Source organism: Xenopus laevis, chromosome 9_10L (assembly GCF_017654675.1).
Source record: "Xenopus laevis strain J_2021 chromosome 9_10L, Xenopus_laevis_v10.1, whole genome shotgun sequence".
In the NCBI taxonomy this organism is placed as follows: Eukaryota; Metazoa; Chordata; class Amphibia; order Anura; family Pipidae; genus Xenopus; species Xenopus laevis.
The window spans coordinates 32053777-32076797 of NC_054387.1; the positions used below are offsets into that span (position 1 = coordinate 32053777).

At 38.4% G+C, this 23021-nt stretch overlaps 1 protein-coding gene across 4 annotated transcripts; it reads right to left on the bottom strand.

Moving 5' to 3' along the window:
* Positions 1-498: 498 nt before the first annotated feature.
* Positions 499-22472, bottom strand: cdk5rap1.L (CDK5 regulatory subunit associated protein 1 L homeolog). 4 transcript variants are annotated; one of them, XM_018234660.2, is made up of 14 exons: positions 22373-22472; positions 17260-17527; positions 16526-16629; positions 15064-15098; positions 11812-11909; positions 10470-10680; positions 9565-9685; positions 7345-7575; positions 5316-5413; positions 4853-4908; positions 3868-3998; positions 1498-1647; positions 1150-1284; positions 499-798 (listed from the first exon to the last, which is right to left on the bottom strand). In XM_018234660.2, exons 2-14 carry the CDS (start codon positions 17504-17506, stop codon positions 718-720), a joined length of 1698 nt encoding a protein of 565 aa, XP_018090149.1. In that variant the 5' UTR covers positions 17507-17527; positions 22373-22472; the 3' UTR covers positions 499-717.
* Positions 22473-23021: the final 549 nt, after the last annotated feature.

Below are 23021 nucleotides of genomic sequence, written 5' to 3' on the forward strand. Positions count from 1 at the left end.
GCCCCCACATGCAAGTCTGCCTGCTGTGTCTGCTTGCCATGTGTAAACTTTAAGGGCAGAGACAAACGTGGAGAATCGGGGGGATTCAGTCGCCCCGGCGACAAAAGGCTATACAAAACGCTAGCAGGACTTTTGTAAATGGGTGTATAACAACCTAAACTTGATGGTCATGGAACATCTGTTCAACATACTAAATACAATAAAGCAGGGTAAGTTTACATTAGACAGTGTCCCTTAAACATACAAGGTAAAATTGGCTAGCAGCAAATGTCACAGAGCTGCCCTGGCCCGAAAAATGCACTGTTTCCTGGCATGTTACATGGGCTTTTATTTTATGTGTTAGATTAAATAAGACCTTAGAGTATGAGGGGCATAGTTATCAAAATGTAAAAACCGCAGCCCCCCCAAACAACGATCATGAAGTTTATACCAGTTTATTGTACCATATCTTCTTTATCTTTAGTAAATATGCCACAGAGACTTCAACAGTGCCAAATATTATAGTTAGGGGGTCTTTATTTGTGAATAATTTGCTGTTTGTAAAAATAAATTTATTTGAAAGATTGAGATAGCAGAAAAATTACAGAATCTGGCTCCTTGCTCTGCTAATAAATATTTATGTAACATTGTGACAGGCTAAATAATAAATAAATACAAACAAGTCTTTGTTTTGCTCATTGAGCGGCACAGTAATCAGCTTCCATTGCACATCTATAATCAGCTGTAAGCAGGAGACTTCTGGAGGGTGGTCAGGCCGAGCAGAGTCCCTTTTAAACTCTGGGAGCTGGAAGATGTTATCTAGAAAAGAAATCCAGAAGTTATGATTAGCAGCACACAAGAACATTAGGAGTAAAGTAAATTTCACTAAAAAAAAACTTGCTCCCAGGTGGAACTACTGGTAGATTTGTAAACTGTAAGTAGGGCTAATTGGTGAGTGTTTGGCCAACGTCTCATCTGATTGACTGATAAGTGAATGGTCAAAGTGCTCCACCTTCCTATTATTAGCATTTATTGTTTGTCAGTTGTGGAGGTTTATAATTGTGGTGATGTGTTGTGGGGCTATTGTATTGGCACAGTAAAAAAGTACAACACGCTTTGTTTAATTGAGTATTAAAGAGAATTGACAGTATCTGGCACGGTTTTATGTACCTTCACCAAGACATAATCTCCAGGTTGGATTTTATTCTCCAGTGCTAAATTATCTGCTTTTGGTGTTTCAGAGAATATTACTTTAGTATTTCCATCGTTCCTGCCACACAGTTCTGCTGGAGAACGTTTACTTGGCTATGAAAGAAAGCAATAAAAAAAATACACACAGTTAGGAAAGGCGTTTGAGGAAACCAATAGTAAACGTTCAATAAATCTAATAAAAAACCGATTTGATTTGTCTTGTCTGCCATCTTGTAACCTACCATTAGAAGGTTTGGAACAGCTGATTTAGTAATAAACCCACCCGTTGTTCATTCCTTTCACTCCAAGTAAAGCAGACATACATACCCCTTCTACCAGCACCAGTTGGGTACTTTCCACAGTTCTCTTATTCACTCTTTCAGCCTCCTCTCTGAAGACAGAAATGAGCTCCTCCAACCGCCGTTGTTTTACCTCTGGGGGAACATCATCCTGCAGTCTATGATATGCCCTTGTTTTCTAGGAAGAAGGATTAGACATATTTTTGCTTCTTAAATACTGTATGCACCGAATGCTAGCATACTAATTTATTTTAAACATTTCAACCAAAGGCAGTAGATTCACTGGGGGAAGATGCTTGTCTCTCAATATTAGGGATGCACTAAATCCAGGATTCGACCAAGATTCTGCCTTTTTCAGCAGGATTCTGATTTGGCAGAATCCCTGTGCCTGTCAGAACTGAATCCAAAAATCCTAATTTGCATATGTAAATAAGGGCGGGAAAGGACATCATGTGACTTTTCGTCACAAAACAAGGAAGTAAAGAAATTTTCTCCACTTTTTCCTTTCCTGACACAAATTTGCACATGTCAATTAGGATTCAGATTCAGTTTTTCCAGGCATGCATATGCTAATTATGATTCATATTCAGTTTTTCCAGGCATGCATATGCAAATTAGGATTCAGATTAGTTTTTCCAGGCATGTATATGCAAATTAGGATTCAGATTCATTTTTCCTGGCATGCATATGCTAATTAGGATTCAGATTCAGTTTTTTCCAAGCATGCATATGCTAATTCAGAATCAGATTCATTTTTCCAGGCATGCATATGCTAATTCGGAATCAGATTCAGTTTTTCCAGGCATGCATATGCTAATTAGGATTCATATTCAGTTTTTCCAGGCATGCATATGCTAATTAGGATTCAGATTCAGTTTTTCCAGGCATGCATATGCTAATTAGGATTCAGATTGTTTTTCCAGGCATGCATATGCAATTTAAGATTCGGTTCGGTATTTGGCCGTATCTTTAACAAAGGATTTGGTCAAATCCCGAATAGTGGATTCGGTGCATCCCTACTTGTTATGTTTAGCTTTGTTTCAAACAGCTACATCCCTTCTGCTCGTGGCTTCTGCCTGTCATATGCTTTTAGGATCCATTATTTTGATTGGGACAAAGTAATTGATGGAAACTTTCTCAGACTACTTCTCTTTTGCTAATACCAGGATTTCGACTTAAACCATCTCTCTGAAAGTCACCATCCTTTTACTATAACATCCAGTTACTTTTAGTTTGTTATAGAATGGCTAATTCTTAGCAACTTTTCAATTGGTCTTCATTATTTATTTATCATTTTTGAATTATTTGCTTTCTGATTATTTCCGTCTTTCAAATGGGGGGGGGGGTCACTGACTCCATCTAAAAAGCAAACAAATGTATTATTATTGCTGCTTTTTATTACTCAACTTTCTATTCAGGCCTTGCCTATTCATATTTCTGTCTCTTATTCAAGTGCATGGTTGCTAGAGTAATTTGGGCCCTGGCAACAAGATTGCCAAAACTGCAAACTGGAGAGAAGCTGAATAAAAAGATAAATAACCCAAAAACCACAAATAATTAAAAAAGGAAAACCAATTGAAATTTATCACAAAATTTTACTCCCTACATTATACTTAAAGTTAATTTAAAGGCAAACAACCCGTTTAAGGGTAACAGACTATTTAAGAAACACATGTTAGCAATGGCTCCCTTTCTATTATTGTTTACACTAATGGAATCTCAGTAACATATTTACCAAAAAAGACTATAATACAGACAATGGCAAATTGGCCCTAGTCCTAAAAACAGAAACACACCATTAAAGGAAAACTATACCCCCCAAACTATGTACTGTAGGTCTCTATAAAAAGCTATTGCGTAAAACCCTGCTTCATGTAAATAAACCATTTTCATAATAAGTTTTAACGTAATAACGTTTTTAGTAGCATTTGCCATTGGGTAATCCTCAATAGAAAATTGCCATTTTAAAGAATAAGGGCCGCCCCCTGGGATCATACGATTCACTCTGCACACAAACACATCAAACAAACCATACATGTAAGGTCACATGAGCCAATTAACAGACAGAGTTCTGTCTTTTGCTTCCACATATTTTCCTGTTACAGTTAGAGTTGTAGTATTTCTGGTCAGGTGATCTCTGAGGCAGCACAGAGACCATCACAAAATGGTGGGTCAAGGCAAGAGATGTAAAATGGCAATATTTACCTAAATATATAGACCAGTTTGGTAAGATTCTTTAATATGCCATTTAATTTGATATAAACTATCTGTTGCTTAAGTGTTCATTTTGGTGATATAGTTTTCCTTTAATGGAATCTCAGAGGACCACTCTAAATAAGGTTACATTAATTCAGTTTTGGACTTATATCACTTTTAAAACGGTACTTTGCGTTGTTACCTTTCTCATGCTGTAGGCGAACAGATAGGCTGCATTATAGGAAACCTCCCGTAAGAGCGACAAAGTTTGCTGATGATCCTCCTCTGTCTCCTGGCAGAAGCCCGTAATGAAATCACTGCTGAGACTCACACCTAGAAATGATTTCATCAATAACTTCTACATTCTCAGTTACTAAATGTGCTACTATAATGTACAAAATGACATGTTAAAATAACGCAGACACTTGAAAATTGGCCCTAGTCCTAATAGCGGAAGCACCCAATTAGCAGTCGACTTTTACTGGTCTAGCACAGTTTGTTCTTACTGGGGCAGACTTTATGTGAATCAGAATAGCAACAACAATTATAAAAAAAAAGTACAATAATCCCAAATCTAAAGTTTCATGTAAGTTTTTTCAACCAGTGTATGGCAATAGTTCTGAATGCAAGAGATAAGAAACTCACCCATGAACTTATTGTATTGGAGCATATATTTGACAAGGAATTTTTTGAACAATCGGCTAGAACATGCAACAACATCCAAAGATTCTGGCTGGCTAACCCCAAAATAATATGTGTACATTGTTTTGACTAATCCCACAAGAGGAAGCTGTAGCTAAAAGCTGCAACAAATGTTATTAATATCTCTGTGTAATGTTTGTGACAATCATGGCTTCTATCCTCCAAACTCTTCTCAGTTACAACTGATATTCTACTCTTTACATAGAATTCCTATGGCTGCCATAAAATAACTTCTATTCTTACTAGCTCATTGCCATTTTGGAGTCCTGAAGGAATTTTTCCCCCTCTGGGGCAAATTGGAGAGGCTTCAAATGTTTTTTTTTTGCCTTCCTCTGGATCAACTGACAGGTTATATATAGACTCAAAAGGTTGAACTTGATGGACGTGTGTCTTTTTTCAACCTAACTTACTATGTTACTATGTTAATTTAACAGAGAATAACACAACCCATTTTGGCTATTATTTAACAAATTATTGCTACTGACCTGGAATGGATTCCCGAATATTCTGAATCAGATCCAGATAAGCTTCTTTGCTGTACCTATGTGGAACAAACCAATGAAAAACAGTTAACAGTGGGACAGCAAACTATAATCTTGAAATCTGCTTGCAGGTGACTTAAACTGGCGATTTAGGGTGGTGGCAGACGTGGCTACTCAGAAGGATTAGTCTGCTAGCGACAAATCGCCTCTTCTTCGGGCGACTAATCTCCCCTAAATGCCTTCCCGCTGGCTAGAATGTACTCGGAAAACTTCGTCCTCACGAGGAAACTTTGGGCGACTTCTGAAAGCAGAAGCGATCCGAGTACCATCCCCCCGGGCGATTTACATTCTAGCCAGCGTGAAGGAATTTAGGGGAGATTAGTCGCCTGAAGAAGAGGCGATTTGTCACTGTCTGATTAATCTCCCCCAGTAGCCTCGTGTGCCACCACCCTTAAAGTAAACGTACCCTCTTCTCATGCTCTCCAGAACTCTATTACTTCCACTCTGAGCCGGGATGTGGATTTGTTTGCAAATGTTGTGACGTTCAGCAATTAGCTGGAGAACCTGTAATAGAATGTATACTACTTATGATAGCCCAAAAAATATGCAATCATGAATGTGTGATGTATACACAGATGTTTTATTTGCACACACTACCACTCAAAGACTTTTTGAGTCTTTTTTGAGACTTTTTGCCTTTGTGACAGAGATTTATAGAAACTACTACACTTTATCTTGTTACTTTAACTTTGCAGCTGAATATTCTTTCATTCATACTTTTAGGGGCAGATTTACTAAGCTCGAGTGAATAGTTCGAATGCAAAAATATTTGAAATTCTAAGTATTTTTTTGGGTACTTCGACCATCGAATTAGTCAAATTCGATCGAATCGAATGATTCGAAGTAAAAATCGTCCGGCCATTCGATAATCGAAGTACTGTCTCGTTAAAAAATCCTTCGACTCAATACTTCGCCAAATAAAAGCTACCGAGTTGAATGTTAGCCTATGGGGACATTGTAGATAGGTTTTGGGCACTTTTTATGATCAAATAAAAATCATTTGATCGATTAAAATCGTCTGAATCATTTGATTTTTATTTGATCGAACCTTTTGCGATAAAATCCTTCAAATTCGATATTCGAAGGATTTTACTTCGAGGGTTTTTTAACCCTCGAAATTCAACCCTTGATAAATCTGCCCCTAAATTTACCTAGTCGCTACAACCCCTGATTCCTCAGCAGAGACTGCCAAGTGGTAGGTGCAATAAGAAGCTGCTTTTAAGCTAAAGGACAAACAGGTAAACATTTCCCCACACTTAAAACAGAAAATAAGAAATAAAACACAACCCAGTGGCAGATTCCTAGGATGTTTTTTTTTCATCATTAATAGAGTCCATTTATTTTTGGTTTATACTGTATATATTTCGATAGATGCACCAAATCCATATTTTTTTTAATTTAGACAAATCCTCCACTAAAGGTATGGGGCAGATAAAAAAAAAAACCTTTACCAAACAACTAGCTAAACACCTAAAATAATCTGAACATTATTTTGCATATTCAAAAAAAGGTTTTTAAGAGTTCTTAATGGTAGTGACACATGGGGAGATTTGTCGTCCGTGTTTTTTAAAAGCAAGTTTCGGAGACAAGTCTTTTGTTTTGTCTAGCCATAGAGAAAAATGTAAATTGCCAGCGACTAAACACACAATGCTATTTGAAATCGACTGTAGTCCCAAAACGCACAGAGACCCTTTTTAGAGCGATTTATCAGAAATAGCACGGCTATTCAGAAGTAGTAAAAAATCTGCGCTAACAAAACACACAAGAAGATTAGTAGCCACAATACTATGCAATTTTTTTTGTATGTCGTAAGTAGGTAAGAGCATATGGACATAATTTCTAGGGCAGCAATTTCGCATTCTTTGTTCCAGCGACCACATGTTAACTCCTCATTCTCACATGAAGATACGCACAATACTCATGCTACAATTCGATGCAGAAAATTCATTTTTTAAAGCATTTCTTTGACACAGATTGGCTCATTTATATTGTTGAAGAAAGTCCAGCCCGTGTGGGCAGAGAAAGCACCGTGGTGCACTATGGGATGCAAATCGCTTGGAAGCTGAAGTTGCCTGAAATCCTTGCTTGCAAAAAGACGAATGGCTTATCGCCAAACACGATTTTTATCTCCCCATGTGTCACTACCCTAAGAGTTTTCCAGCAATCACAAAACTTGAAGGGTTTGGACATGGCTCAGCTAGGCAGTTACGAATTGATCAAATCCAGCAAAGATTGGAAGAGAAATCCTAAATACTGGATTCAGTGCATCCCTAATATAGTAATAACATGTTGTGGTGAAACTATCAGTTCCAGCTTGACATGTATAAAGCTCTCATGAGCTGAGTGCATATGAAAAGTAAACAAAAACCAATATTACTGCTCAGCAGGATGCAAGAAAGTAATAAGAGGAAGATAAAACATAAATACATTCTTACCTCGTCTGGAAAATCTTTGGGATGGGGAGAAGTAAAACGAATTCTCATTTCAGGGTCAATCTGAGAGACTTTATCCAGGAGATCTACAAACCTCAGGCCACCTTTTTTATGCTTGTATATTGTGCTGAAGCCACGGCTGAGGGAAGGGCTCCCAACATTAGGGAATTGGACTGAGGAACTGTCACAATAACTATTGACGTTTTGACCGAGTAAAGTGACTTCCTTTACACCCTGAAAAATTATTACATTGGTAAGTTACCATGAAATTTATTTAGAACCCACTATACCAACTTTTTCAACACAAGCTCAATGAATAGAGCTTATGCTGAAAATACTTTTTGCCTGCTGTTTTAATCACCACAAATCTATGGTTTTTGGCATTTCTTAAAGGAGAAGGAAAGCTACGGAGGCATTTTATTGCCAATAGATTAGCTGCAATAGTGCAAGCTAGAATGCTATATTTATTCTGTAGAATGTTTTACCATACCTGAGTAAACAGCTCTATAAACTCTCTGTTTGTTTAGGCTAAGAGCTGCAGTATTAACGTGGTGTGACATCACTTCCTGCCTGAGTCTCTCCCTGCTCTGGGCTCAGATTACAGTAGAGAAGGGAGGGGGCGGGGGAAGAGGAGCAAACTGAGCATGCTCTTGCCCAGGGCAATGAGGTTTAAGCTGAAGGCAGGAAGTCTGATAGAGAAGCCCATGTGTACACAATAGAAGGAAAGAAATGCAGTTTTTCTTTTGACAGGGGACTCAGAGCAGCACTACTTTGGGGTTTTACTGGTATATTTAGATGGACCTTTCTGATAAGGCTTACTTAGTTTTAACCTTTCCTTCTCCTTTAATCTAAACAGGGGAATTAAAATGATTCCATGTTTGGTTCTTGCATGGTAGATAATTAGATTATCAGTGCACCATCAATCCCCAAGCATAGCAGTTGCCTCAGAACAAAATAGTCACAACCGGGGGAAGATTGGGAGATGTATATTGGTAATTATCTACTTTGCAAAGACAGTGGAGTAACTTCGAAGAAAAATGTTTTGTATCAGTTCAAATCTTTATAATAAAATATATATATATATAGCAGTGTCCCACAACTTTCAAAAAATGTAAGTAAATTTCAGAAGGACTTTCAGCATTTTTAAAGGGGGAACTATAGGGAAAATAAATATTTAATATAAGCTTCATCATACTGAAATAAGAAACTTTCTAAATATAATCAATTAAATATACTGCATTGTTTCTGAAATAATCAAGTTTATGTTCACTATTTCTCTCTCAGCATCTGTTTCTCTTCTTTCTGTCTTCATGCATGAGTTGGGTGTCCTAGCAGATGAATTAGAGCTCACTCAAATCAATGATTTCAGTACAAACAAAATCTAACAAAATAACTGCATTGGGCACAAATCCTGCATGTAGAGAGACACGATGTCTGGTGATTTTAATAGAGTGAGCTCTAATACATCTTCTAGGCAAAAGGAGCCCCCTACAAAATATATCGGATCTAACTGTCAATCAATATCTGACACCCATCTCCTAAATTAATACAGAATGAAGAGAAACAGATTCTGAGCTAGGGATAGTGAAGATAAACTTGATTATTTCAGAAACGGTACAGAATTTTTAACTGATTATATTTAGAAAACTTCTTATTACTGTATGCTGAAGCTTATATTATATTTAAATTTTTGCGATAGTTCCTTTTTATGTTTTTGCCAAGCATTTGGTTGTCCTTTAGTCCATCTTAGATAACATTTTACTGCAGCGTTTGCCATCTTCAACATCAGATCATAACGGCTGCTCAGGTGCCTGAATAGTTACAAGAAACCTCTGATAGGAGAAAGAGACCCAGTACTTGGAGATGTACTTGGTCAAACTACAATCTTGCCAAGTTTAAAAACATTTCTGCAGCTTGGTGCAACAGCAGAAGGAGCCTTCATTTTTTCCTGCATTATTACTCTAATGTGAGCCATTACTGAGGTATTTTGGCTCCTAGACAAAATTCACCTGTCAGTTATAGGAAAGAAATCTGACATAATCTAACCTTTCTAATAAAAAAATATATATAAATATATATAAAATATATATAAAAATAAATAGAAAATAAAAAAAAAAGTCATGGGAGACAGAGTTCCATTAAAAAAATAAATTCAGAGAATTTTAAGCTGAAGCCTGAATGCAACCAAAGGCAATATTAAATGAATTTTAAGAAGCCACTCACCTGGCTAGAAAGCATTCGGACTTCTTCTATGATGGAATGCAAAGGGCGACTCCTCTCACGCCCACGGGTGAATGGAACGATACAGTAGGTGCACATGTTGTCACAGCCCCGCATGATGGAGCTATTTTAAAAAAAAGAAAAAGAGAAAAGACAATTTTAACAACTATCAATTATATTTTTCTGACCTGACCTGTTTCTGTAGAACGACAGAACCGCTCATTTGGCAATACAGTAGTTGTAATTGTCTTAAATTACTGTGATGTGTTTTCTCAATGATACAGCAAAGTCATAACCTTTAATGTCAAACATTATAAAAATGATTGTTCACCTTTAAATTTACTTTTAATATGACGTAGAGAGTGATATTCTGAGACAATGTGCAATTGGTTTTCATTTTTTATTATCTGTGGTTTTGAGTGATTTATCTTTTTATTCAAGCAGCTCTCTAGTTTGCAATTTTACCAGTCTGGTTGCTAGGGGCCAAATTACACTAGCAACCATGCACTGATTTGAATAAAAGACTGGAATATGAATAGGAGAGGGTCTGAATAGAAAGATGTGTAATGAAAAGTAGCAATAACAATACATTTGTAGCCTTACAGATCATTTGTTTTTGGATGGGGTCAATGACCCCCATTTGAAAGCTGGAAAGAGTCAGAATAAATAATTTAAAAAATATAAAGAATACATAATGCTGACCAATTAAAAAACTTGATTAGAATTGGTCATTCGATAACATACTAAAAGTTAACTTTAAGGTTAACCACCCCTTTAACCTTAGGTCTACACACTGTAATACCTATTAGTACATGTATCTAGTGTGAACGTCAATATGTCCTGCAATACCGGAACTGGTCAATATACATGTAGTCCAGTAGCAACAGGGGCAGATTTGCTGAACTTACACAAAGGCAGATTTGCTGCTGGCTGATGTATGAACTGGCATGATGTCTGCATAGGTTTCATCCACAGAAAGGAGCACATTAGCCACCTGCTGTCCACTTTCTGCCACTGCAAGTAGTCTCGGGAGATCTCGGTAGGCATCTGGGCCAGCAACTATGTCCACAAGATTTTCTCTTTCCAAAATCTCTTGTTTCAACCTTTCTGCCATGCAACCTATAGAAACACACAGGGATGGGGGCAGTGAATGTTACCAACGTTTCTTATTTTAACTAACGTTCCTTAAAAAGAGTTGTTCTCCATTTTATTCAATGACTTTTTAAAGGGGGTTGTTCGCCTTTAAATCTAACTTTTAGTTTGATGTAGAGACTGATATTCAGAGACAATTTGCAATTGAGTTATTTAGCTTTTTATTCAGCAGCTCTCCAGTTTGCAATGTCAAGGCTCTAAATTACCCTAGCAACTATGCATTGATTTGAATTAGAGTGTGGAATATGAATAGGAGAGGCCTGAACAGAACGATGAGTAATAAAAATTAGCAGTAACAATATATTTGTAGCCTTTCAGAGCATTTGTTGTTTAAATGGGGTCAGTGAGCCCCGTTTCAAAGCTGGAGAGAGTCAGAAGAATAAGGCAATTCATTCAAAAACGATAAAAAATAAACAATGAAGACCAATTGAAAAGTTGCTTAGAATATAGAATAGCCTTTTCTATAACACAAGAAAAGTTAACTTGAAGGTGAACCATCCCTTTAACAAGCCACAACAAATACATCGTTAAAAAAAAAAAAAATAGAACAATTCTAATTTTAATCAGAGGCCCTGGGCAGTTGCCCCAATTTGGAACACTGCAACATAGAATAAGTAAACACCCACATTTTTTCAAAACAATTGTTAAAATCCTATTTGTACTACCAGTAAAGAATCATTCCCATACTTCTATGCTTCCTTGTCTTCATAAAGCTTGTGGAAGCCTGTACTTTCTGCTGCAGCAGGGACTGCCATTTCCCAGCTCCTTTTGTCCCTTCCTTTTGGTCCCTAGCCCATGTGCAGTGCTTCATTGCCAGGCTTCCTTTGCAGCTTTGCTTAAATGGTGTCCCAAGGGTGCCATGGGTAGCCTGCAAGTCATCACTGCGTGGGTTTACAATACTGTTGCCACAATCCACAAGAAACTGAAGACATGGTGTTGGGAATTTTTTATAATACAGTTGGGGAGTGGGATGGCACTTTAAAACATGCTATAATTATAGTAAACAGCTTGACTTACCCTTTAATATAATATAGATATTTAAAATAAAAATCCCGACAGACCTCTGTGGGTCAGTCAAAGATCAGATAGGCATCTTACCTAATATTCCAATCCTCATCCTGTTGTCTTTGCTCCTTTTTCGCTTTAGCGTGGCAAACTGCTGTAGTCTGTTCCATATTGTCTGCTCTGCCTTTTCCCTACAATTAAAAACCTGGGTCATGTTTAGATTGAAAACTATTACCTAACTGTACAAATTTTATCTCTTCCACTGTAGCTGACCTACAACTCTCAGTCAGGCTGTTGGTAGATTTGGAAATTGTATAGAAACTATTTACTTGGTCACTGGTTGGGCATTCAGTTCTTACTTGAAGGGGTTGTCCACATTTGAGTGAACTTTTAATATGATGTAGAGAGGGATATTTGGAGACAATTTGCAATTGGTATTTATTTTTTATTATTTGTTGTTTTTGAGTTATTTAGCTTTTTATTCCGCAGCTCTCCAGTTTGCAATTTCAGCAACTATGCATTGATTTGAATAAGAGACTGGAATATGAATATGAGAGGCCTGAATAGAAAGAGGAGTAATAAAAAGTAGCAATAACAATATGTTTGCAGCCTCACAGAGCATTAAGCTGGCCACAGACGCAAAGATCAGAACGTACGAATCAACGTATGATCGGACTTTCCCATCTCCCAACCTGCCACTAACCATTAAGATCAAAGTCTAACCATTCAGATCAAATAAAGTAGTAAAAGAACAGATCAGCCGATGTCCTGCCCCTGACAGCAATCATATGAAAGTTATATCTGACAAAGATGGTGACAGTCTCCCTCTGAAAATCGTACGATCGGCAATACACGCAGAGATATTATTGTCAGCCGACAGAAATTTTCTAACCTGTCCGATCGACCAAATGACCGATCTCCGCCGGACGCAAAATGTCGGGATTCTCCACACACGGTCCGAAAAACGTACGAAACGAAGATTCGTACGATCAGATCTTTGCGTCTATGGCCAGCTTTAGTTTTTTTAGATGGGGTCAGTGACCCCCATTTGAAAGCTGGAAAGAGTCGGTAAAACTATAAAAAATAAATAATGAAGACCGATAGGAAAGTTGCTTAGAATTGACCATTCTATAATGTACTAACTTAGGGTGAACCACCCCTTTAATGGTGGACTTTCAGGAGTAAATGTGAGTTTCCGCCATGTGCCAATTGCGCATTAGAGCATCTGACTGATTGGCTGATATCTATGATTTTACCAAATGGCATGTATCAATGGCAGTATAAGTGGATCTTTTCGGTTTGTCTATTTTTATGAGCTAATGGGAGTCATCGACAAACTGTACTGGCAAACCAAGGGAATCTTCACTAGATTGTGGCACTACCTGCTTAAACTGCCTCCCACAGGGCATGTCGATGTGGCGATAGCTGCACAGTAAGTCCTGTTATATGTATAGATTCTTCATCCAGATATTTGTACACATGTAATAAAGTGCTGTCCCCAATTGTATGGTTGAAATCATATATTTCCAATATTCTAATGAGTTTGGTGCTGTATAAAATGAACCCACATATATGGATGTCTGAGAAATAGAAAAGGTATAACTATAATTCCTATAACAATTGTGGCTGAGTGACTATGGAATAGGTCTGTGCAGTCATAGGAAACCATACAGGTGCAGGACTATGAGAGCGGGGGTCATGTGATCATTTCAGTGAGTCAGCTTCAAAATAAAAATTATACTAGATAGTTAATTGTTTTAGAAATAATTTAGTTTTGCTGAGTAATATAGTATAAAAAGCTCTATATTGGTAATGTGCACAGAGCTAATTATTCTAAATACCACATATTATATCATAGCATAGGAATATGATACCATATATTAAGGATATTGGTAGTCACCAGTGAGTTCCATAACCACATAAAGTAACGTTAAAACCGGAAATGAAATGAGCAGCACGAAGAGCACCAATTATATAATGTTTATGAGGCTATATTTTACAGGTTATTCATGGTCCTGTATACCATATCCCAATACATGGTGTTTATAGTATTGAACAGTTGGAGCTTAGTTATGGCACGTGTGTCATCTAACTCATTAAAACGTATGTATAATAAAAAAATAAATGTAACCACCAATTTAAAATGATGAGCCTTTTAGAAGTTACCTTGGTGTTTGACGACTTTTAGTAAACTCACCTGTCTTGCACTACATGACCTAAACAGGTCATTGGACCTGTTATCCAGAATGCTCAGGACCAGGGGTTTTCAGGATAAGGGGTCTCAATATTTAGTCTACTAAAAATCATTGCTTTCCCTCCAGTAAGGATGCATTATATCTTAGTTGGGATAAAATACAAGTTACTGTCTTATCTATTACAGAGAAAAAGGCAATTTTAAAAAATGTAATCTGTGAGAGATGACCTTCCCATAAATCAGAGCGTTCTGGTTAAAAAGTTTCCGGAAAACGTATCCTATACCTGTACTAGAGACAAAGTACAGGTATAGGACCCGTTCTCAGAATGCTCGGTACCTGGGGTTTTCCGGATAAGGGATCTTTTCATAATTCAGATCTTCACACCTTAAGTCTACTAGAAATCATGGAAATATGAAATAAAGCATATAGGCTGGTTTTGCTTCCAATAAGGATTAATTATATACTAGTTGGAATCAAGTACAAGGTACAGAAAAAAATTGGATTATTTGGATAAAATCGAGTCTGTAGGAGATGACCTGTCAGTAATTCGGAGCTTTCTGGGTGATGGGTTTCCGGATAACTGATCCCATGCCTGTATCATCTATAAGGATATTAGAAGTTTCTATGCAGTTCCATAATCTTTATAAAACTATATGGCTTGTGTCTTTATATCGCCATGACCCTCTTCAGTGACTTGTAAGAGCTTTATTACTTACAATATGTAGACATTATACCTTATGTGAGCAACACTGCTTGTATATCAAAGCCTGTGTCCTTGTGCATTTATATGGTTATGAAACTTATTATTTTCATGCATTTATAAGATCACAACAATCCTGGGTAAAGTCTTATATCCAGACCCGGACTGGCAATCTGTGGGTTCTGGCAAATGCCAGAGGGGCTGCTATAAGGTTCCATAGAAAGTCAGTATTTAGTGGGCTGGTGGAGGCTGTTTGGACCTCTGTGTGGGCTGATTGGAAATGCCAGGGCCTATTTTAATTCTCAGTCCGGTATATATCCTGATAACAGCACAGGTACATTACTGCCTATATATTAAAATAATGACACATCTGGTCCCTTGGTTCACAGTAAAAACTGTATTTTGGAATAACAAATCTGCTCAGAGAACAAAACAATGGCTGGTGTTTACCTGACTGAGCAAGTAACCAAGAAGATCACATCAGCCTAAAAAGAGAATAGCAAAAGAAAGATCATTACTTTTAATGTGGATCCAACATGTCATTTTGGTTGTCATTATACATTAAGGGGCAAATTTATTAAAGGTAGAGTTGTTTTTTCCCACCAAAAATTCGCGTTTCCAAGGTATTTTTCCGTCAAAACTCAAATTTTTGGGTTAAAAAAAAACCTCATATTTTTCAAGATTGATTATACCCCGAAGCTGAAAATAGCTCAAACCTGAAAATACACCATCTAAAACCTGTTGAGGTCATGTAGAAGTCAATGGTTCAAGGTTAATAACCTTTACGATGGTCAAGTTTTTTTGGTGGGTTTTGGCAACTCAATTCAAGTTTTTTTCCCAAGATTTTTACCCCGGCCACACAGATTCGGGTTTTTTTTACATTCAAGTTTTTTCTAAAATTAGAAACCATTCCAGTCCATTGGAGGTCTAAAAAAAACTCAGAGAGCTCTAAAATTTGACCTTTGATAAATAGGTTATTATATCATTATGGGTTTTTAGCATAATACACAATATAGAGCAGAAATGATAGTCTATAGGTTATCAGAATCATTTAAACACAGTTGGGCAAGTAACTATACAGGTGCGCTTCGTTTTCCAAAGTCGCCCAAAGTAAAGTTCGGGCGACATCGGAAAACTAAGCGCTCAGAGTGCCATCCCACCGGCTATTTACATTCTAGCTTTCAGCCTGCTTGAATGAAATCGCCAGAAGTTTCGCTCCACGAGTGCATTGCGCTGGTGCTTTCTCATTCAAGCAGGCGGAAGGCAGGAAGAAGGCAGTTCGGGGAGATTGACGCTCCGAAGAAGAGTGTCTGCCCCTACCCTAAAGGCAGAGACACGCGCTCTGATTCAGGGAGACTAGTCGCCCGGTGACTAATCTCCTCTTCTTCAGGGCGACTAGAATGTAAATCGGTGGGATGGCACTCGGAGCGCTTTATTCCGGCGACTTTGGAAAATGAAGCGCACCTGTATAGTTACTTGCCCAACTGTGTTTAAATGATTCTGCTGCTGCTGGAAGCATTTGCATATTGTCCAAACTTGTCATTCTTCTTGTTGAAGGCAGCAGTTTCTATCTCTGACCATTTTTCCACTTTGCAAGGTGATTATTTTTGATTCTGATAATCTATAGACTATCCTTTCAGCAACTAAATCTCCCCGAATCTGCCCGTCTGCCCCTACCCTTAAAGTGTGTTAAAGTTATAATGATGTACAGTATATAAAATAAAGGCACCATTGGATACATGCCATAAAAAAAAAATTTACAGGCAGTGCACCAGAGATGTCCCACTCTGGAAAGCAGAATACCAAACAAAAAGGTTATAATAAGGGGTATTATATTTTTGCTAATTTATAGGGCTCAGCATAGAATGATGACAACACCAATGTAATCGTTCATGATTTTAACTCCAGTTACCTCGGTCTCTATGTGTGTTCGGACATAACCGTTCTGTTGCAAAATGGACCAGGCAATCTCTGTATCATTAACATTCATCTGGCAGCCATAGGTCTCCAAATATACTGGGGAAATATAAACAAATGCTTCTTACAATAACAAGCAAAGCAAAATATCAAGGGACATTAAAAGGTTAATAACACAAAGGAAGACCATCTTAAAATTAACTGTTAATATGATGCAGATATCAATTTGCTGTAGCATTTTTCATTTGCTTTTTTCTTTTACAGCTCTGTCATTTTAACTGCCTTCTAGTTGTTAGGGCTTATTTACCCTAGCAACCTGCTAACAGTCAAAGGGAAACTATACAATCCCTTTGTTTAATAAGTTAATTCAGTTGGACTTATGTAGAAAGATGCATAAACTGATCTGAACTTCCAAAAAGAAATACATAATTTTTTTTAAACTGAAAAACCTGATTCCAGAGATTAAAATATAACAAACGCAGAAACTATTTCCCCACCCCCAGGTAGGTTTATGGAGTCATCCAATCCCTACCTCACTTTGTTCCATTGTATTGTGATAGATTCTGGAACTTGAAGTCCCTCTGCCTTCCATATTGGGTGGTGCAGAGATTCCCTGGAAATAAGAGGGACCAGTAAGTCCCAGTATATCTGTGTAAGAAACAAAATTCAATTTATTTTTGGAAGTTCAGTTCAGCTAGCTTTCATACAGAGGTAAAGCAGCACACATACTTTTGTTATTCTGTGACGGTGGATATAAAGGTGTAATATAAGGAGGAGGATCATCATCGTCAGCTGGGGATACTGTTTTAGCAGGTTTGGTGTTGACGAAAAAGTCTTTCAGTTGTGGCCCAGTTGATAATCTTGAAATTAATTCCTCTTTTTTCTTTAGCGTTTCTCTAGTACCGGAAGCAGTAGAAAAAACACACCTATGGCACGGCCAAAGCCTAGCTCTGGAAAATAGCCTGAAGTACTTCATTGGCTCGGTGAGTCCAAAAACCTACATTTAAAACATACACAGGAGTGTTAGTAATGGAGACTGAATCCTGCAAGATGCAGAGCACCGTGGGTTAAATGCAGCCCTGTACTTGCTTATTTAGAAGCGATCCAGTCTTGTGTAGAAATTTGATGGCATTAATATGCCCCTTATGGTTTCAGCACTTGTGTGTGGGTTTAATATATAAAGCAGATAGTTTTGTACATGTTCGGTCTTGTTACATCAACAATGCCCCCCCCCCCCCAATATAAAATGGCACAGTGACTCCTTGCTCCCTCCTTCCCTACAAATCCCCTTTTTCTCCTCACTCATTTTTTTTTCTCTACTCCAGCTGCCTCAAATGTTATGTTTGTTCACCTTTTCCCTGTGTCTCTGTCCTTCATGCCCCTCTCCTTTTATTCAGCACTTTCCTCCTTCTGTGTGCTGCCCTTTCTTCCCATCCCTTATGTACTTCTCTTCCCTCTTACATGTGCTGCTTCACTAGGGCTCATATTCATGAGCACACGATTTATCAATTTGAATACATTACAAAATTGTGCTATACAAGTAAACCAAATACCACACCAGCAAGGATTAATTTTAGGGTGTTGTTTTAAACACAGTATGCACAATGTTATAGCAATTTATACATGTGAAATGCATATAACATATATAACATATATATATATAGATATATATATAGATATATTTATAGACTTAGCACAGGGCAATATTCTTAAGCTTCATTTTACCTGCAACTTGCTTTCCAAGGTAAGGGCTCTTACAGACCTCCAGAAACTCCCAAACAATTGTTCCTTTTATTGGACACCACAGGAAACACCTGACAGAAGTTCAGAATTTTCTGTCAGGTGATCCTTGTGATGTCCAATAATAAGGGCAATTATATGGGAGTTTTAGGGCTCTTAATGATGAGCGTTTTTTTTTTTTTTTCAATAATGTTTTTATTTATTTATATGCGTTACATGTTAAATGGCATATTGCAGGTACAATAATGTAAATAACAACAAAACAAACAAAAGAAAAAAAAAAAAAAAAAAAACACACAAGTATAACAAAATAAAAGTCAAGTGAGGTAGTAGAGTTGTGACTTCACGAGTCATGATTAGGTAAAGATATTAAGTATCACCAAAACGACCAACAATTGTATCTTTGGTTCCCTTATTCAATCATATCATACAACCGTAGTCTTCTTTCATGCAGGTGGCAGTGCTAAATCATAAATCGGTATTTTGCAGGTTTGATGGTTGACTCGATAATATTCTATTGAGACGGTGACTCCTGGGGGGTTCCGTTAAGCTTTGACTTACTGAGGTGATGAACAGTTGTTCAGCCTCCTGGACAGATGCAGATCCGCATAGCAGTTCAGTTTCGTACCAGGTAGTGTGTTGAAAAGTCTGTATTGTTAGTTGTCTGGTGGTTGGTGGTAGTGTGTCTATGTATGTTGACCACGTGTTAATAAATTTTTCTGTGTGTTTTTCTTTGTCCGTGAGGGTTTCAATCCAATCCATATGGAAAATGTGTTGCAGCTTTTGTAAAACTAGAGACATGGGTGGGGGGGATTGAGAGAGCCAGTTGTGGAGTATGGCCTTTCTGGCTGCTGCGGCTAAGCGTTCAGCTAGGATTTTTCCTGGTTTGGGGGATTGTATGTCTGACGGGAATTTGCTGAATATGGCCCATGCGGCTGTGATGGGCATCTTTTTCCCGGATATAGTTTCCCAATAGCTGGCGATTTCCTCCCAGAATATTTTGATTTGTGGACAAGACCATAAACAATGAATTAAATCTGCTCTGTCAGCACCACATTTTAAGCATCTGTCCGAGGTGGCAGTTCCGATGTGGAACCTCTTTACAGGTGTGAGATAAGTTTGATGTAATATTTGTAGTGCCATCTCTTGGTATGTGCTGGCGGGCAGACTTTTCATGACGTGTGTGTGGTAGTTTAAGATGTCTTCATTTTCTGCTTGTGGGATTACCGTTTTCCATTTTGTAAAGTTGAAAGCGGATTTGGCAATATCTAGGGTCGTCCTGATTTGTCTGTAGATTTGGGATGTTGATTTAACTGCGTCTTGTCTCAGCCAAAGGGAGTCTAGGGGGTTATTTTTGTCGTTTTCAGTGAGTTTGTTCAGGTGCTGAGTAGCGAAGTGGGTTATTTGTAGCAATGCGAATTGATGGGGTTGTAGGAATGGGTATTTTTGTATTAGGTTAGAGGTAGTTAGTAAGGTGAATTTGTCCGTGACCATATCTTTTATGTTTTGTAGGCCATGCGTTTGCCATATGTTAAAGACAGTATTGGAGCGACCAGGAGCAAAGTTTTTATTCCCCATCCAGGTCAAGTGTATGGAGTTGAATTGAGAGATGTTGATTTTTTTCCGAATTTTGTGCCAGGTGTTGTATGTGTGGATAAATAGTGGATTATCTTTCATGTTTTTTGGGATATCTTTGAGAGGTGTATGTAATAGACAGTTAAGTGAGATTCCTTCTGAGAGTGTATCATCTAAGGAAATAGTGGTGAAAACGTTTCTATGGTGGAGCCAGTCACCTGCAAATCGGAGAAGGGCAGCATCATTATACTCTGTTACGTTTAATGATGAGCGTTATTACCTCAGCTCCCCTGCGTTCTGGTTTCATGCGTTCAGCCCCAAGAGAGCACAGGAGTAGACGCACTGAATTCTTTTCAATGTGGCTGTACTCATACAGACGCATGTAAGTGCCGAACACCGGTTGGGGCGCAGCATGTTGCATTTTTCCTGCGTTCTGTGCGTCTGTGACTAAAGCCCCATTGAAAATAAATTAGTGCGTCTACTCCTGCGCTCCCCTGCGGCTGAATGCATGAAACAGGAATGTAGGGGAGCGCAGGTAAAAATGCTCATCTTTAAGAGCCCTAAAACTCCCATATAATTGCCCTTATTATTGGACATCACAAGGATCACCTGACAGAAAATTCTGAACTTCTGTCAGGTGATTCCTGTGGTTTCCAATAAAAGGAACAATCGTTTGGCAGTTTTAACCTTGGAAAGAGAGTTGCAGGTAAAATTTAGTCCTTATAGAAGGGCCTAATGAAATATTGATTATTTACTGAATCAGATGAAAGTGAGTATAGGGCGGGCCACATCAGGAATGATAGTTGGCCAGCTTGAATATATTGTAATATATGGACAAGCAATCCCTGTTTTGTTTAAAAGGGACTTTTTTAGGACTGTTTAGGGGTGAAGATCCTGAAGTCAATTCCAGCTTGGGCGCCATCTTCAAGTAGGGTTGCCACCTTTTCTGGAAAAAAATACCAGGCTTGATATATTTTTTTTTTCTATATTAATTCTTTTTAGCCGGTAAAACACTTGCCAGATGGCAACCCTATCTGCAAGTAGTTGGTATGTTGTTGTTGTCCCCATTTCTGTGTTGGTTTCCTTTGGTTACTCTGGTTTCCTCCCACACTTGAAAAAAACATACAGGCACAGGGTCGAAGGGCTGCTGTCTTATGGCGCACCGCTGGGCGTAATCGTTGTTAACCAACCCGCTGCTGCACTTTCATGTAGTGTGCTCTTGCCGCGACCGGCCAGGAAAAGGATTTGCGTAGGGAGCGGGTTGTGAGATTCCTGGCGGCAGGAACAGGAGTGGGTCTGGGACCGGTCCAACCCTGTACAGGCAGGTTAATTGGCTCCTGATAAAGATGTCCTTACCCTGTGTTAGGGTTGCCACTTTTTCTGCAAAAAATACTGGCCTTCCTATATATTTATCTTTTTCCCCTATTAATAATCATCATTTTTACCGACCAGGTGGCAACCCTACCCTGTGTGAATATGAAAGGGTCCTTCAACTGAGAGTTCTACTGGGGCAGGCAATTAGAGTATGTGTGGTATGTATAAGTTCCATGAAGTGCTGCATAAATGTGTCATTTAAACAACACATACACAAATAACCGAAGTGTTGGGAATAAGATAGAACAGCTGATAATGGGGCACAGCATACCTCCCAACTGTCCCTTTTTTGGAGGGACAGTCCCTCTTTTGACAGCTCAACCCACAGTCCCTCATTTGTACTGGAAAGTCCCTATTTTCTCTGCACTGAACTAACTTAATTGGCTTTTGGCAGAGAGCACAGAACTCCTAATAGGTGCAGATAAGATACTTTGTAACAATTTTGAAACAAAAAAATAGTTTAGAAAATGAAAATTATTTTCAAACTTTAATAACCTGCCAAATTTTGTAAAATGAACATGGTAATCAGGGGGTGTGGCCACAGAAAGGGGTGTGGTCAACACATTTCACTGCGCTACGTGCGAAAAAAATTTTTGTCCCTCTTTTTACTTTCAAAATGTTGGGAGGTATGGACAGTAAAACTTTACAGATTGGGGGTAAAGTTGCAGTTTGACCAAGGCTTTCTCCTCTGCATTTCTAGAAAATCTAATCTGCTGCTCTCCATTTTCAGCAGTACAATGCATAATTTTTATAAAGGAAAAATGTATGTGCACTGGCAGTGGGCTTGCCACCTGTCTGGTTTGTTATGATGGGCAGTAAAGAGATGCAGGGGGTGGGACTTGGGTTGCTACTGCAGAGTTTGTCTCACAGTTATGATCACTTCCTGTGGGACAATAGCAAGCCTATAGATTTAGAGCAAGGGTATACAATACTAGGATATGAAATACAAGTTCCTGCCTAAAGCTTCCCCTCATACACAAACCATGTTTTGCTTCTGTGTAACTCGTATGCCTCAAGTGCAATAAGCAGATGTTTAAACATAAAAGATAACAATTGCTGGCACCCAGGGTACTTGTATAAATGGAGAACTCTTATAGCTAATTCATCACATCTGTGAAAACAAACACATTTGTTATGAAGGGCTAATACCTACTTGCTGCAGTGGCTGCCTGTGCTCTCCCTGTGCCGGCACTCTGGAAACAACAGGCTGCTCTTCCTGTTCCTGCTGCTGCTGAGAAGAAGAAGGGGGAGGAGGAGGGGGAGACACCGCATGAAAAATAAAAGCTGCTCCCTCTGCTGCCTCACTTGAAACATGGCAGAGGAGCTTTGTGTGGAGTAACCCTGGGCTAAAAGTGCTGCTTTAAGCTCTTACCGGACATGTCAGGCACACTTGCATTTCCACTAAATAAAACATACCTCCCAACATTTTGGAAGTAAAAAGAGGGACAAAAAATTTTTTCCCGCACGTAGCGCAGCAATTTTTTTGACCACACCCCTTTCTGTGGCCACACCCCTAATTACCATGTTTGTTTTACAAAATTTGGCAGGTTATGAAAGTTTGAAAATATTTCTCCTTATCTAAACTGTGTTTTTGTGTCTCAGAATTGTGACAAAGTATCTTATTTGCACCTGTTAGCTGTTCTGGGCTCTCTGCTAAAAGCCAATTAAGTGAGAAACTTTGTTTCTTTTTCTGGCTGTTCAGTGCAGAGAAAAGAGGGACTTTCCAGTACAAATGAGGGACTGCGGGTTGAGTTGTCAAAAGAGGGACTGTCCCTCTGAAAAAGGGACAGTTGGGAGGTATG

What these genes read in the sequence shown, in the direction of transcription:
- cdk5rap1.L (XM_018234660.2), bottom strand. Translation starts at nt 17,506, where the DNA reads ATGAAGTACTTCAGGCTATTTTCCAGAGCTAGGCTTTGGCCGTGCCAT. An exon ending in TTGGTTACTTGCTCAGTCAG is followed by an intron (nt 11,910 to 15,063) that starts GTAAACACCAGC and finishes TTTTAATTGTAG; the next exon opens with GGAAAAGGCAGAGCAGACAA. An exon ending in CCAAAGATTTTCCAGACGAG is followed by an intron (nt 5,414 to 7,344) that starts GTAAGAATGTAT and finishes ATTCTATTACAG; the next exon opens with GTTCTCCAGCTAATTGCTGA.